The sequence below is a fragment of the Antennarius striatus genome, chromosome 11 (assembly GCF_040054535.1).
Source record: "Antennarius striatus isolate MH-2024 chromosome 11, ASM4005453v1, whole genome shotgun sequence".
Taxonomy (NCBI): domain Eukaryota; kingdom Metazoa; phylum Chordata; class Actinopteri; order Lophiiformes; family Antennariidae; genus Antennarius; species Antennarius striatus.
Genome location: NC_090786.1, coordinates 16,372,434 through 16,387,500, shown reverse-complemented (window position 1 = coordinate 16,387,500; position 15,067 = coordinate 16,372,434). Strand labels below are relative to the sequence as shown.

Genomic DNA, 15,067 nt, shown 5'->3' with positions numbered 1-15,067 from the left:
AGAGGGGGGTGTATTCCTGTCACAGAATCTAGTGGCGTCTGCTGTCTGAATGAAACAGGTGTATGAAAGCAACAGGACAGTGGGACAGAACCGCTCTACTCTTCTCCACTAATAATCACTGATCAATTCAAAATAGCTTGTTTACTGTGTAGAATTAAGGACATTCAGTTCTGACTTGTTGGTATTTTGCTCTCTCACAGACTCCTGTATAAACCTAGATTTTTATGGGGCTATGCTTGGGTGGTTTTATATTATTCATAATCCATGCAATTACTTTTAGATCAGCAATGCGCCAATGAATGAGGACAATAGTATTTGGTTTATGGGGCATTCAAACCAGGCTCTTCTCCTGCCTGCTGCTTGATTTTGTTATCTTTTCAATACACATTTCATGCTTTCTTCAACCACAGTCAGAATTTACCTATCATTTGTTCTGTTTTCAGTTTCCCTGCAAACAATAGAGCAGTGAGGGAGGCATTGGAAAGGGTTATCTGTGTGACTATTAATTTCTGCAGTATTACTCAAAATCTGTTCAGCATGTTTTAACTAAACACAACAACAGGAGCTTTTAGCATTTGCATTTCTTTTCTTTTTATGACTATAATTGGGACATTTTTAGCTTGAATTTTAAAAACGTTACATTTGTAAGGTATACAAATACTGTGAGTAACTGGTACAACATCAACAAGGCAGTCAGAGACTGCAACATCCCGCGACACCCCTGAACTCAACATGTTACCCTGACCTACACATTTCTGTGCCTCTGGCTTCCTGAAAATGTTGCTTTTTGTTTTTTGATTATGTCTCATGAAGTTTCAGAGATGTGTACCTAAAAAGGTATAAAAGGGAATTGACGGACCGACGGACGAACAAACACACTAACATTAACAATTACAATACATCACCACTTCACGGGATGTAAAAACAACTAATTCGGTCAGACTGAAGTCTCACTTAGCTTTTCTACAATTAGCTAAACATTTATGCTTTAAAAGCTGTCATATACTGTAGGTATGAAGAAGTATTTTTCTCTGCTGCCACTTTTTTATTCAACATTTTACAGATCCTCCCACCATGTTTCAGTCCACACATTTAATAACACTAACCATTCTCCAATTCACAGCAGAAGCAGTCACCATTCCAGACCCTCTTGCAGGCTACACACGTGTGTTTTAGTGACCCTGATTCCCCCTGAGCGTTTTTATGAATCTTTCAGAAAGAACTGCCACAGTTGAGTCTTCTAGTGCCTGAGTGTTGAATTTTTAATCTCTTCAGTTTTTGTAAGTCCAGAGTTGAATCTGAAGTGCAAGACCAAATCTTCATATTCAGGAACATTTTATAGAGTAGAAACTGAACCCTCACATGTACACGCTTTGCTGTCCTACATACTGTACAACTTTTAGCTTGCGGGTCTGGAAGGCAGTAGAAATCAATACTTTCTCTTCATCGGGGCTTCGTAGTGGGAGTTGTGAGTGGGCAGCGTTTTTACTTGTCCCCTTGGGCTATGAAGCATCGACCAACACGCTCAGATGATACTACAACTGCATCAATATTCATGTTGAAAAAAAAAATAAAATCACTGAATTTCCATGAAAAACCTTCTGTTTTCATCTGTAGTGTAAGGTTGGATGTTTGGTTTTTCTATTGTAGTTCTCATCTATCGTTTCCACAGCGGTAGGACACTGGACACCAGCATAAAGCGAGGCTGTGTGGGTAAAAGGGCTGCAGGCTGAAACTGCTATTGTACAGCGCCCTGATTTCCCATAAGTCTACAATAGATTTATTGTCTCATAATTTCACTGTCTGGATTTCCTTGTTGCTCCGTTACAGTCGATGTGAAATCAAGAAGAACCTGATCTTCCTGTCGCCCCCACCCCCCGACCCCCTTTGGCCACATTTTATGCATCTGTCACACACAGCTATCGAAAACAAAAGAGAAACAACGAGACAAAATATTACAATCTTTCCATCTTTGATGCAACGGAAACTTTGATGACGGTATCAGTAATACAATCTCTGACCTGGTCTGCTGTCCAGGGATTTAGTGATTGAACACCCATAACTATGTGGACACTCATATTTGAGGAAGCTTATTTGCCTGTCTGTCAGAGAATTTGCATCTGATGCTTTTCAGTGTTTCTTCTCATTTTGACACTTAAGAATCTGACAGGATTAAACATTTCAAAAGAAAAGCGTGACATGACTATTATTTGGCTCATGACGCTTGTTCTCTTAAAGTCTACTGGTGCTAGTGGTGGAGGGGCCAGAATAATGACAGTATAATTCAGTGTTTATCGTTTCTCTCATCCTGGTTGGCCATTCTGAGTGCTGGAAGCTTCCATTGTGCGAGAGACAGAAATATATATACTCTATGCTGAAGGATGGATGACAGAGGGGGATTCTATAGGAGAGGCATAGCAAATGTGGCAGAAAAGAAAAGAGCATGATTCATTGAAAGGGAAAGCTGTTCATCAGTGGGGTTTTGGGGGTCTGCTATTGTTAGGCTCCCCTCCATCATCGTGGTACCCAGCGAGAAAAAGCTGCTTGTCTTTTTAAAGGCACAGAAGACTGGAGTCAGGGGAGAAGAGAGGGGGAGGAGGCAATGAGAGCAGCGCCACAGCTCACCAGAATCAACAACCAAACAGAGTACCTCAGATGCAGGAAGACAAGAAAGAAGGATTCCTTCCCTCTGTTTCTTTTGGATTATTCTTTTATTGACATTTTTGGTCTTAGAGATTTTATTCCTCTCCTTGTCTTGTGTTGGATCCTTTTAAGCACCAGAAGAGAAGCAGGAACATTAACAGTCTGTAGAGGATCAGAGTCTCAGGGATGTCGTGAACAAAGTCAGGATCATTCATGCTCTCCTCCTGGTTCTGAGCTGGAGTCGCTCAGCCTCAGCATCCATCACAGACATCCCAGCGCTCACCTCCTCCGACACAGACTGCCAGCTTCCTCTGCAGGGATCAGAGTAAAAGGAGAGGGTGTTTGTGTGTGTATGTGTGTGTGTGTGTGTGTGTGGAGGGAGCAGGTGAATGTGGAGAGTGGCTGGAGAGCATCAGCACACACGGGGGAGGGGCAGGGGGGGCAGAGCTAGCCGAGGATGGGAGCCAACGAGTCCATGGAGCAAGGACAGACCCCTTGTCCCTCTCAGGAACACATGTGAGTTTGACCTCACCTGCATTGCTGCTTAGAGTCGTCTCTGTGACAAAGCAAAATGAATAATAAAAAAAAAAGATCACCGGAGAAGCACCAGCACACGTGTCGTCTACACCGCATCACGTGTGGACGGAAGCTGACTGTTTATGAGGTGCATGTCAGTGGGAGGCTGGTGGGGTGATGTTGTGTTCTGTGTGACGACTGTCGCACTGGGATCAGCAGCTGGTGATGGTGTTGAAATAGAACACGCTGTGAGGGGGTGGCCGACAGTTAGAGAGAGAGAGAGAGACGGAGGGGGGAGTGTTCCACTTTGCTCTGTTGTATTTATATCTGACTCACTTCTGCAAAGGGAGAGGGATCAGGGAAACGGGGTGCATCCATGTGTGTCTGCAGTCCCTAATATAAGATACTATACGATGCAGGCATGTTTAGACCTCAGAGCTACAGTAATTGTTATACTGGTGTGCAGAACAGATCACCGTAGCTACTATTATTAATAAGGTTGTTACTGATTTCACAGCCCGAATATAACATAGTAATTCACGGAGGCACTGCAGGGTCTGATCTGGAAATCATCAGTAATAGATCAAATTATAGGTGAATTTTTATGTCATATCAATCTTGTTTCATTTTGAAATCTGTAATGATGGTCTGGATTGTACCTGCGTTTACTGAGGCTGAGTGCTCTAAGTATCAAGAAGCAGAGCTCCTTCATCCCCTCCATGCACTGCTCTGACTCAAGGCCAGCATGCTGTTGTTTAATGTGCCATCTGCTTACACTCAAAGGCACAGATTAGGCTTGATGAGGTTTTACACATACAGATTATCTTGGGTTGACACTCTTTTCTTAGCAGCTTCTTTGTTTTCGATGCAGTGCTTTTGTTGGACTATAGGGAGATTTTTGCTGATTGGAGCTGACATCAGTCTGGATGCTGATGAGAGACAAGAAGTCTGTGATGTATGTGCTTGGAGGAAAAATCTTCTCTCACAGCTTCCGTTTATATGAACCACAGATGGTGTAGAGTGAGAACCATTTGCAGAGAACTTTGTTCACTTTCATGATTAGATGACTTGTGGAGGTTGATCCATTCTTACCTGTTCACATCTGTACTAAAGCTAGTGGGACTCTTGTAAGACCAAAATAGGTTGTTGTGGTGTTCAGTGTCTGACGTAATCCTCCAGAGCCAGACACTCAAACACCAGGAGTCCAGAAAAACCTGAGCGCCCTCTGTTGGTCTCTCCCACTGTAAAGGTGAGACACAAGGCAGAATGAAATAATGATACGATTGGAGAAAGTACAGGATGTACACACTATGCATAGATTTTATACTATTACTTTTACACTGCTCGATTCCATGTACACACACACACACACACACACACACACACACACACACACACACACACACACACACACACACACACAGGCTACAGATTAATTGATTCACATTCGAAGGAGAAGGTAACAAAGAGATGGTGGATTGCGCAGATAGAGCAGGAGGTGTGGGATATTGCAACATAAAGTAATGATTGGAGGATAAAGATGTGGTAGAATCGCTGTTTGCAGACAGAGAGACAGAAACATTCAATGGTGTTTGACATTCCACAGATGAAGGAAGGAATATGCACAAGTAAATCCATCAAGAGCCACCAGACAGCTGCTTCATTATCTCTCATTCGCTCATTCATCTTGTTTTTCCACCAGATTTCATGGTTACCTTTTTATCATTCTTTACTGGTGACCAAATGTAACAGCTTCTGTTTTCATTAGCAAAGTCAACATATTGTTATTTGTCTTGCATTTTAGATTATACAGGACAGTATTATGTTTATGTATTGGTGCAGCCCAGTTTTGTGCTCTCTCTCTCTCAACTGCCAATGGTTTTCCTGCAGACACGATGGAAACTGAGCAGGTTGAATTTGGCTCAGAGCAGGTCTGGATGAAATGATGCATCTCCCTTCTGTCTCCAGGGAATCGTCTCAGCCTGTGAGAGGCTGCTATGTAGACTGTGACTGTCTTTGTTTCCATCATAACCCAACAGCTCACACACATGCTGCTTCTCCTCTGTCTGCACTCTGTCTACCACTGGGAAACGTCTGAGATGCTCAAAATGGATTAAAACTGCATTTGCATACATAAATTATTTTACTCCAGCACTATTATATGGTTGTGACATCCTGTGAGAGAATACTGTTCTTATTCTATATCCAGTTGATGAGCTGTGCTCTAAATAATGCTGATGCGGCAGCTGCTTGCCTCCTGAATCTGCACTGTGTCTTTATTTATCTTCTATAACATACAAAAAACCTGACCGGACCGTGTTGATTGGGTAAACCTCAGTTATGCCTTTATGTCGGACTGTTAATTCAGCCTTTTCCACCGCAGTGGAACGTTATAGGGAGGATAGGAACAGCCTCTAGTTACCATAGCAACACAGTGTTTGCAGTCACAAAATGAAAAATGTCCTCTGCAAGGACATAAATGCCTCAGTGAAATAAACCCCGATTTGTGCATTGTCTCAATGTTTTCAGTTTTATTGACATCCCTTCTCAGAGCAAGTGTTAATTTTAAAACTGTGCATCAAAACACAAACAGCTAAAGCCTTTATTTATCATCGTGAATAAAAATTGTTGAGTAGTTTCATTTTCATATAGTATATATAGTATAGTCCTGTGCGTGGCGCTGGCTGTGTAAGTGTCTCACCATCTGACTCAAAATCCTGGTTCCCAATGAAGGATCCAGATGGATCTCCAGGCGACTAGTTTTATCCTACTGGGAAGCATTGGGCCATCATGTAGATTACAGCACTGGCCATCTTCTTTTTTTACATCACTCCACCATTAATTCAAGAAATGTTTAGACCTGATAGAGTTGCGTGTTCCATTTTCTATTTCAAATGTTGTTTTAGCATTAACTTTGGGGCGGCACTGGCTCAGTGCTAGACTGAGCCTAGAGCAGGTCGTCCAATGTTCTAGATCTGCGGTTCGATTCCTGCTCCCATCCAAGAAAAAACACCCGGAGTGTGAGCCGACAGTGGGAGGTGTCAGCTGACCTCCGGAGCACTGCCGAGGCGCCCTTGAGCAAGGCACTGTCCCCCTTACAAGTTGCACATTTGGGCGCACCAAAGCAGGAACTGCCCGCCACTCTACCCCTCCACTCTCCCCCTGCATGCGTACAGCCCCTTGTGTGTGTGTGTGTGTGTGTGTGTGTGTGTGTGTGTGTGTGTGTGTGTGTGTGTGTGTGTGTGTGTGTGTGTGTGTGTGTGTGTGTGTGTGTGTGTGTGTGTGTTCAGGGCCTGTATGAACTGATATATATCTATGCATGTGACCAACTAGAGTGTGCCTTCGGGGATCAATTCAGTCTATAAAATTAAAAAGAAAAACTTTCTTTAGGCTAGCATAACACCTTGCCGTTTTAAGTAGAATATGTTACTCTTGCAATATTATATTGTGATGTGTCATCAGGAATCGTGAACATTTTGGTTTTGACAACAAAAAACATTTATGATCAGCCTCCTCTAGAAATGCTATCTCTGCTCTGAATTTTAGTGGCATCAAACATATGGGGCACATTGATGGTGTTTCTGGGGCCCCAAGACTTTTAGACCTTTGTTTGATCCATGACAGAATGTGTTCGTGGCAAAGAGCCTCCACAAAATGCTGAATGGCTGCAATATTGCCTCGAGATGAATCCCTGTGGGGTACTTACATCTTCTCCTGTGTATTTTCTCATTTGTCTGTACGTATATGACTAAGAGGTCTTGCATTTTTCATAACGGTTTAACAGTGTTTATAGTAAAATACCGACTTCATTATACGATGAGTTTGAGAAAACATCTGTCTGCATGCAGTCCTGCTCTGCAGGTTTCAGTAATCATTAAAACAAATAGGTAAAATAATGGTGTGTCTTAACAGTGATCATACATGTGAGACAATTTCTTGGTTTAGGCGGCAATAATACTAAAGCAAGGATGAAGAGAAAGAAAACAAGTCATGTCCAGTGGTAATGTAAGTCTTATAATCTAGTAGATAATAGACTTTTATTCACTCTTTTATTCTGTGTGGATACAGGAAATGGTTAAAAAATAGGAAAGTGAGGGAGAGATGGAGCGAGGAGAAGAAAGGGTGAAGCCTGGGAGGGACAATTGGCCGTAATACACAGTATGCAGGCAGTGGGTTTCTGCAGCCAGACTCATTTAGATGGGGGAGGACAGGGGAGGAGTGGAGACAGAGTGATATGGCTACAAATGACAAAGGGGAGCAACATCAAACGACTGAGACAGCAGATCTGAAACGAAGACAGCTTTTAGAAGTCGAAAAAAATGAGAGAGGGTTGAATCTGGTGATCTTAATCGTCATTTCAAGAAGACGCTGTAGGCGTCTACCTGTGAGTCAGGCGGTGGAATCCTGGTGCAGCAAGGTGCAACCCACCAGCAACCATGTCTGTGAGTGCATGGCAGGCTCTGTCTCCACTGCATTGGGCTCGGTGGGGCTGGGATACGCTGCTGGGAGGAGCAGGAGATGGGAATAGTCCAGGCTCAGATCCGACTTTTGGGCTTCTCTGGCGTCTCTCCTGGGGTTCACATCATGACAACATGATCAGGGCTGCTGGAGGGCTGGTCAGACAGAGGTGAGATGAGACGCGAGGCTCGGGCTTCATACCATCAGATATTGTATTGATAAATGGAGCACGGCGTGTACACGCTGGTCAGCTTTGCTATTAATATGTGGTGCTGATGCTTTTGATAATAGCAGTGGGGTTATTGTCTCCTTTTTTTTTAGCTCGATGACCATTAATTTCTTTCTTATGTGGTCATGTGTGCACTGGTGTGTGTTGAGGAGGGGTCAGTCTGTGTCTGGACTGTGTCACCACACTGCAGATTCAGTTTCTATGTGCAGCCATGACAACAAATGAAAAGCAGCTTGCTGCCCTTCCCAAAAGAATCCCACTGGAAAATAGCTGATCGAACATGAATAGAGATTTATATCTTAACTACTTCACACGATGACAACAAAAGTGATCAGTCACTCGATCCATTGCAGACTGAATGATAACTGTCAGATTCACGGCAGCGTTGATGTAATGTGTGCTTGTCTTTTGTTATAGGAGCTCAGACTCAGATGGAGCCTTTGAAACCCCTGAATCCACTACTCCAGTGAAAGCCCTTTCTCCCATAGAACCACAAAGTCAGCAGCAACTACCTGACGACAAAGGTATTGTTATTGTTAATTATGAAGGAATTTGCTCTGTTACGTTAACGTCGAAAAGCCAATGAAATTAAGTCTTGTTGCACCATCTAGTGGGATAAAGCTGTATTTCCAACTTGACTGTGCAATAGCTCTTTGCATAAAGCCAAGCAGCCACCGCTAGGAAAGGCTGAGCAATCTCTTCTGTGTCTTTCTCCATCAGGTGGTTATTTTTCAAGGCTGTCTTCTCAACTGAGAGATTCTCAGAGTGCATTCACCTCTATAATTGGATCAGTTAAAATGTGCAATAATCCTAGTTTTCTTTTGATTCAACATTTGAATGAAACAGTGGAATAAAAGCTCATGATATCTCTTGATCTTTTGCAGACATATCAGGCTGTGATCCTGTCCCTGACTTGACTTCAGATAATGCACCCTGTTGTCCTCAATCTATTGTTTTTGACGAGGACAAGCCCATCGCAGCCAGTGGCACCTACAACATTGACCTTCTTGCTACAGAATTAACAAGTCACACTCTGACCCGTTCACTTAGCCTCCAGGGAGGCGAACTAGACGCTACTAGTCTCTTGGACGACTCTACAGGCGGGGGATTTCGTCCACATTCTGAATCCTTCAGCGTTAGTACTGAAAGTGCTCCAGGAGCACTTCACAGACCAAAGAAAGTTTGTTCTGGGTCAGTTAAGAAGAAACCTCTTCTCAGACAGAGCTCCAACCCAGAGAGTCCAAGACCAGCCTCATCCAGCAGCACTCCAGAGACCAAGAAACAGGCAAAGCCTCAACCTGATAATCCTTTACAGGTACGGGACAAAGCAGAAGGAGGATCTGCAACCCAGAGCCCTGGAGGAACTCTCCGAAGGACCAGGAAGAGCTGTGTGGAGACACCCCCTCCTCTGCCAGAAGAGACCACTCACAAAAGCCCAGAAGATAGTGTCATCATCCCAGCCTTACCACTGTGTCAGGAGACAATTCCACTCTCCACAAGTCCATCAACTAAAGACAAATCACCCATCCCTCCTTGTGGCTCCTACAAATGGGATCCTGATAATTTTGAGGACATAGACCCTTTCAAGACTGGAGGCAGCAAAATTGCCAATTCTCCTGATTTGGGTCGTAGAGGTCTTGTGTCTTCCCCCATTACAACCCATCCAGATAGTCTCTGCGTTTCTGCGGGTGGGCTGTGTCCTGAAGTTGCTCTAACAGAGACAATATCCAACCCTGAAGATCAACCTATCATTCCCAAACGTCAGGCTGTAAGACTGGAGTTCGACTATTCTGAGGAGGCCAGTGAGGCGTTACACCAGGCTTCTCCCCCACCCAAGAAAGCGGGCAAGAAACCTGGTGGCAAGATGCCTCTTAGGAAACCAAAGCTGGGGCTGAAAAAGGCCCCTCCAGCACCAATGGAGCAGCTGGACAACAATCTTCCAGCAACCAGCAATGGCAATGAAGAAGAAATCCCTCTTCCTAAAGTATCGTACAACTTTGAACCTGACAAGTGGGAGGATCCAAACTTCAATCCATTTAGCTCAAAGAAGAATATCGCTAACTCCCCCAAACTGGCTCGGCCGTCTTATAGTTTTGACCCTCATAGCTTTGACGACTCCATAGATCCTTTCAAATCCTCCAATAAGATAACCAGTTCCCCTCCTAAGGCCTCTGCCACTTTCGACCTGTCATCCAGTGAATATGCCGATGAAAATGACAATGACAACATCACAGAACTTCAAGACCAAAATCAGAACAAACCTGCCAAGAAGAAGAAGACTCCAATAAAGTCGTAAGTCCAAAGTTTTTAATCACAGATTCATGTTTTCATGGAGTTCACTTATGAACCTGTTCCTACAAGTCCAGTTGGCTTCATTCAACACAGAGCTCTACCATGACCCAGATACCTGAAATCACCAGTTACCTGGTCAAATATGTCTTTTCTTTTTCCTTTTCTTTTTTATCTCTTCAGTACATGACATTGATTTTACTAACGCTTGTGTGTGAATTGATTTGTGGGCATTAGCTAGCTTTAGAAGATAAATTAGAATGGTACTTAGTAAAGTGTATAATTCCACCACATTCAGAAAAATCCAGTTTTATACAAATCAGTTCAGTGTGACATATTATGCACAAAAAGGAAAGTAATTTTAAAATTCCTACACCAACATTTCACAGGTTCTTTCCCGATCATAGCATCCCCCTCCACAAAATTTCACGGACATCATTTCATAAGTTTTTGCATCATTCAGGGAAATGATAAAAACTTCAAATTTAATAATATAATAACTCCAAATTTTAATCCATCCATCATACTTCATGGTCTATCTCTCAGGACAAATGAATTTTTTCCAGTCTCAGTGTTTCTTTTTTTTCCACTCTGGTCTGTGTTCAACAGCGTTCCTCTTGTGTTTTATGCCTGTGTCCTCTGTCTCTGTCACCTGTGTCTGTAAATCTCCCATTGTCACAGGAAGTCCAAGGATGTGTCTTCTCTATGTTGTCTGTTGTAAGTACAGGGACCCCATAACCATCCACCCATTATTTCAACGTGGCCCCATGCAGGATATTAATCTCTGTTCTAACAGACACATCATCCTTCCTCCTTAAATCCCCACAATTTTATCTGTAAGACACATTTTCATTATAAAATATAATCTCATTTATATGCTGTCCCATATTTAAACGTGTCAATCAACAGGGTTGTTAAGCACTCAATGAGGCGCTGCTGAATGACTTTGATTTTCAGTTTAGCAGTTGTTTTGTGAAAGATGTTTTCTGCGCTGCGACCGTAACAACTTTGTAAATAGCACAGATTTCATACATTATAGAAACCATTACCTTCTCCTTCTGAGGCTGACAAAACCCCTTTGTTCCAGATTGTCTTTTTGTTTTGTCTGATACACTCTTTATGTGTGTCAGAAAACTGTGCTTGTGCTCTCTCTTGTGTTCATTGTTGAATTTTGTTCAAACAGCATACACACTATAATAATATCACGGATCTTGTTCAGATTTTGTCCCATTTGAATTAATCTCCAATTTGTCAAGTTAGGAATCGCAACCACCAATCCCTGAAACAACAGTAGTTAGTGTAATGTAAGCACCAGCTCAGCTCTATCAAGTATGTCGTGCACAAACTGACTTTTGAATATCTCAAGCCTCTTACTGAGAGATCATGCTCTGTGAGATATACAAAATTATGGGAAGTATAAAAAATTTAAAAACCTTCCATTAACAATTCATTCACAACCACGACTGACCTACAATGATACAAAATACATTAATGTCTAGGATGTAGGCTATTTGTTGACTCTATATGTGAAGATAATGTATTCATAACACACACTTCATGCCATTGTTCACGGTGCAGTTACAGACTAAACCTTCTTGTAGTCAATATGTAGTCAATACATATCACTCATTACACAGTGAATGTTGGATCTAAGATATTGTGTGTTGACTGTGGTTTTTGATGGTGTCTTTTTCTCAGTAACACTTTCAGAGTGAAGAGGTCACCAAAGAAGTCTCCGCTGTCGGATCAACCCCAGGTACACACCACATCTTTACATTCCTCTCACCTTGATCTGCCTGTATTTCTCCTCCTCCCATCTGACTCTGTTGGTATCACTTGTTGCAGGATCCTAACCCCCCAGATGAACCTTCGTCCCACCCCCAGGATGACCATGCCACAGACGAGGAGAAGCTGGCCTCCTCCAACAGTCATAAATGGGCAGCCCTGCATGATATGGATGCAGCTTTGAACGCTGACCAACAAGATTTTCCTCAGCCGTGTGACCTGACCTCCTTTGTTAATGAGAATAGTTTTCCTAATCGGGCTCCAGGTGAGGCTTTGTTGTCTGACTATCTTGAATCCCACCTCATACATGCAGCCATGGTTTTTTCCTAAACGGATAAAACAGAACCAAATACAGGTCATGCTGAAAAAAAACAAACAAACAAACTCCAAACTGTCTACCAACTAGCTACTTGATTTTTTTATGCATGTCATTATTTATTTTCGTTGTGGTCAGATAAGCCCACTGGCCCATTTCTCTGCTGCCCTTTCACCTCCTCTTCCCATAAGTTGTGCAGCTCAGCTGATCTGGGTCAGACATGAAATAATGAACAGCTCTACTTCAGTTTCTGATCACATCTTTCAGCGCTCAACATGACCTGAATTGTTTTGCTTTGTCTTCTTCTCTATCTAAAGTTTTTTTTTGCCTTTTTTTGTCCTCAGTGCAAGACTATGAAATTGAGTATATGGAAAAAATTGGCTCCTCTTCACCTGTGAGTATTTTATGGTACTTGAAGAATTTATGAGATATTTGTAGTTTTATTTCTTTGTTTTTCACATGTTTTACATGTGATATGTAACATTAGCCACAAAAAACAAACAAAAACAGAGGTAGAATTCACTGTTAATCAGATTCTTCTGTATGTCTTTTAGCCGTTGTCTGTGAAGAAGCCATCGTTGTACTTGAATTTGGACTCAGTATCTGACAATTTAACCGACACCACATGTACACATGGATCTGAGCCCAGCTCCCCCTGCACAGGGTACTATATATTCTACTTCTCATCTACTGTCTGAATTTTTTTTAATATAAATATGTACATTCTCTAGAGCATTTTATGTGTTACGTACCACAAACCTCTTATTCCCTCCTGTCCTCCTCTCATTCTGTGTAGGAGTTTTGAGGAGATGGAGGCCCAGATATCAGCGGGGATGAAGACACCTGTGCTGAGCTCCCAGCCGGGTCCTGAGGGATATGCTGGGGATAAGGGCAGGAACGAGGCACTTGTCCAATCACAGAGCACAGACAGGGATGAACAGGTGAGCCAAACGCTTTGTGAGTTCAAACACGTATTGTATGACCGTCACGTCTTGTCACAACCACACAAACAGATCAGTTTTGCTTTTGTCATGTTTACATCACATCGTTGTTCAGTCACCAGTCAGTGACTTGTCCCTCCATAAGCACCGTAGAGATCCAATCCAGCTTTGTCAGCTGTCACACACAGCCTGACCCTCACACCCGATTCCCAGCTTAAAGTCAGCGACTCACCCCCAGTGCTAACACTCAGTGCTTGCCTCGCTATTTTGACTCCTCCCCTCCTCCCCGCCCTCTATTCACTCCTCCCGGTGCCCCTGTAGCCCCCATGCCAGAGCTCTGTGGACGCCCCCCCTCTAGCCCTGGCCATGCCAGACAGGCTGTCTGAGTGTGACGACCCCCTGCAGTACCTGGAGCCTGACCTGGCCGAGACCAATCCCACTGCATTCGCCCAAAAACTACAGGTGTGTTGACAGACCACACAAGAATCCTCTTGTTGAACCATATAGGTCTTGTGTTCAGTGTCTCATTTGTGTCCCTTGTATGTTCCTGTGTGTTGTCATATGAACTTTGTTCCCATTGTGCGTCTTTATTGCCCTCTGCCTTTGACACTATTTTTCCCTCCAAATGCCTGAGTCGCAGTCCGTTAGCTTACTGTGTGTAAAAGTCTCTATATATCTTCCTTTTGCTTTCTCATCCTTGGGCCGCAACCCTCTTCTCTTACCCCCAAAATTCATCCTCCCCTCCCATCACCATGTCTGCGGCCCAGGAGGAGTTGGTGCTTGCTGCCCTGAGGATAGAGGCTCTGCAGGTAGCCAAAAACATCTCTCAATGCCCCTCCCTCTCTTCTGTAACCCCCCAGGTACTGCGTTGAGTTCTGCACCTGGTGTATGCAAGTGTGCGTGTATGTGTGTGTGTCAGAAACATGCTTGAATGACTAAAGTAGGTGTATATGAACTGTGTGTGCATGACTTTGACCCAGCCTTCTCCTAGACACACCATCCAGAGGGTGGCTGTGAACCCATGACCTTATCAACATGGCGGCTGCACCACAACATCATCTGGCCTGCCACCTCTCCAGTCCCCCCCATATGAAATCTCTAACATGGCTTAATGCGTCCAGCTCCCCCCACTGACTAGCAGTGAGCTCCCCAGGTTGATTCCTCAGGAATTGTTTTTTTGTGCCTTTTTAGTCTCTTTTTAGCCTTTCTTGTGCATGTTGGGCAACATGCATGTTGCTGAGGCTTTTCATGATGGGCTTCCATAAGCATGGATGTGACTGGGAATGTGTCATATGACTGTTAATACCAGCAGCTGAGGTATTACATGCAAATGAATCTCCCAGATGTATTAGTTGATGCTTACATCGGCCTAGATCCCAGTCACATTCTTGTTTTGTGATTTGGTCCCTTTTCTAACAGCACTAACAAAATCATACATCAGGTATCTCTCTGGTTCCGTTTGCCTGGAACAGCACATGCCTAGAATTAAAGTAAAGGGAGATTTCTGGCTTTCTTTGGTGGTGAATCGACTTTTTATGGTTAGTGGAAAAGCTGAAGGAGTTTCCATGTCTTACTGTGCTTCATAACAGTTTCAACTCCAGAAACCCTGCTCTCGACGTTGGAAAATCAACGGTTCACCTTTACTTAAAGTAAGAGTAGCTTGTACTGCTGTAGTCTGTCTGCATCTAACTACAGTGCACCCCTAGTATTTGGTTGTAAGCACATTTTTAAAAATTGTTTTTGGCTCAATGTACTAGCACACATAATTTGAATTTTGTGTTAGATTAAAGCGATTAGATTAACATTTATCGTTAAAAGGGATTGAAAGTTTCACATCTAGATTGGTGATGAATAGTGGTGTTGTTGAAAAAAAGTAACATTTAAATAAAA

General features: G+C 43.1%; 1 protein-coding gene across 7 annotated transcripts in view; it reads left to right on the top strand.

The window, feature by feature from the left end:
* Positions 1-15,067, top strand: part of tacc2 (transforming, acidic coiled-coil containing protein 2) — a 46,994-nt gene that overhangs the window by 25,798 nt on the left and 6,129 nt on the right. For 3 of the 7 annotated variants that reach the window (XM_068326835.1, XM_068326833.1, XM_068326840.1), the window contains 10 exons: positions 8,264-8,370; positions 8,731-10,138; positions 11,834-11,891; positions 11,981-12,185; positions 12,581-12,630; positions 12,791-12,900; positions 13,033-13,177; positions 13,499-13,639; positions 13,945-14,037; positions 14,767-14,826. In XM_068326835.1, the coding sequence (XP_068182936.1) occupies positions 8,264-8,370; positions 8,731-10,138; positions 11,834-11,891; positions 11,981-12,185; positions 12,581-12,630; positions 12,791-12,900; positions 13,033-13,177; positions 13,499-13,639; positions 13,945-14,037; positions 14,767-14,826 (2,377 nt within the window). The remainder of the gene's footprint in view (positions 1-8,263; positions 8,371-8,730; positions 10,139-11,833; positions 11,892-11,980; positions 12,186-12,580; positions 12,631-12,790; positions 12,901-13,032; positions 13,178-13,498; positions 13,640-13,944; positions 14,038-14,766; positions 14,827-15,067) is intronic. The other 4 variants (XM_068326836.1, XM_068326834.1, XM_068326837.1 and 1 more) reach the window with 4 other exon arrangements.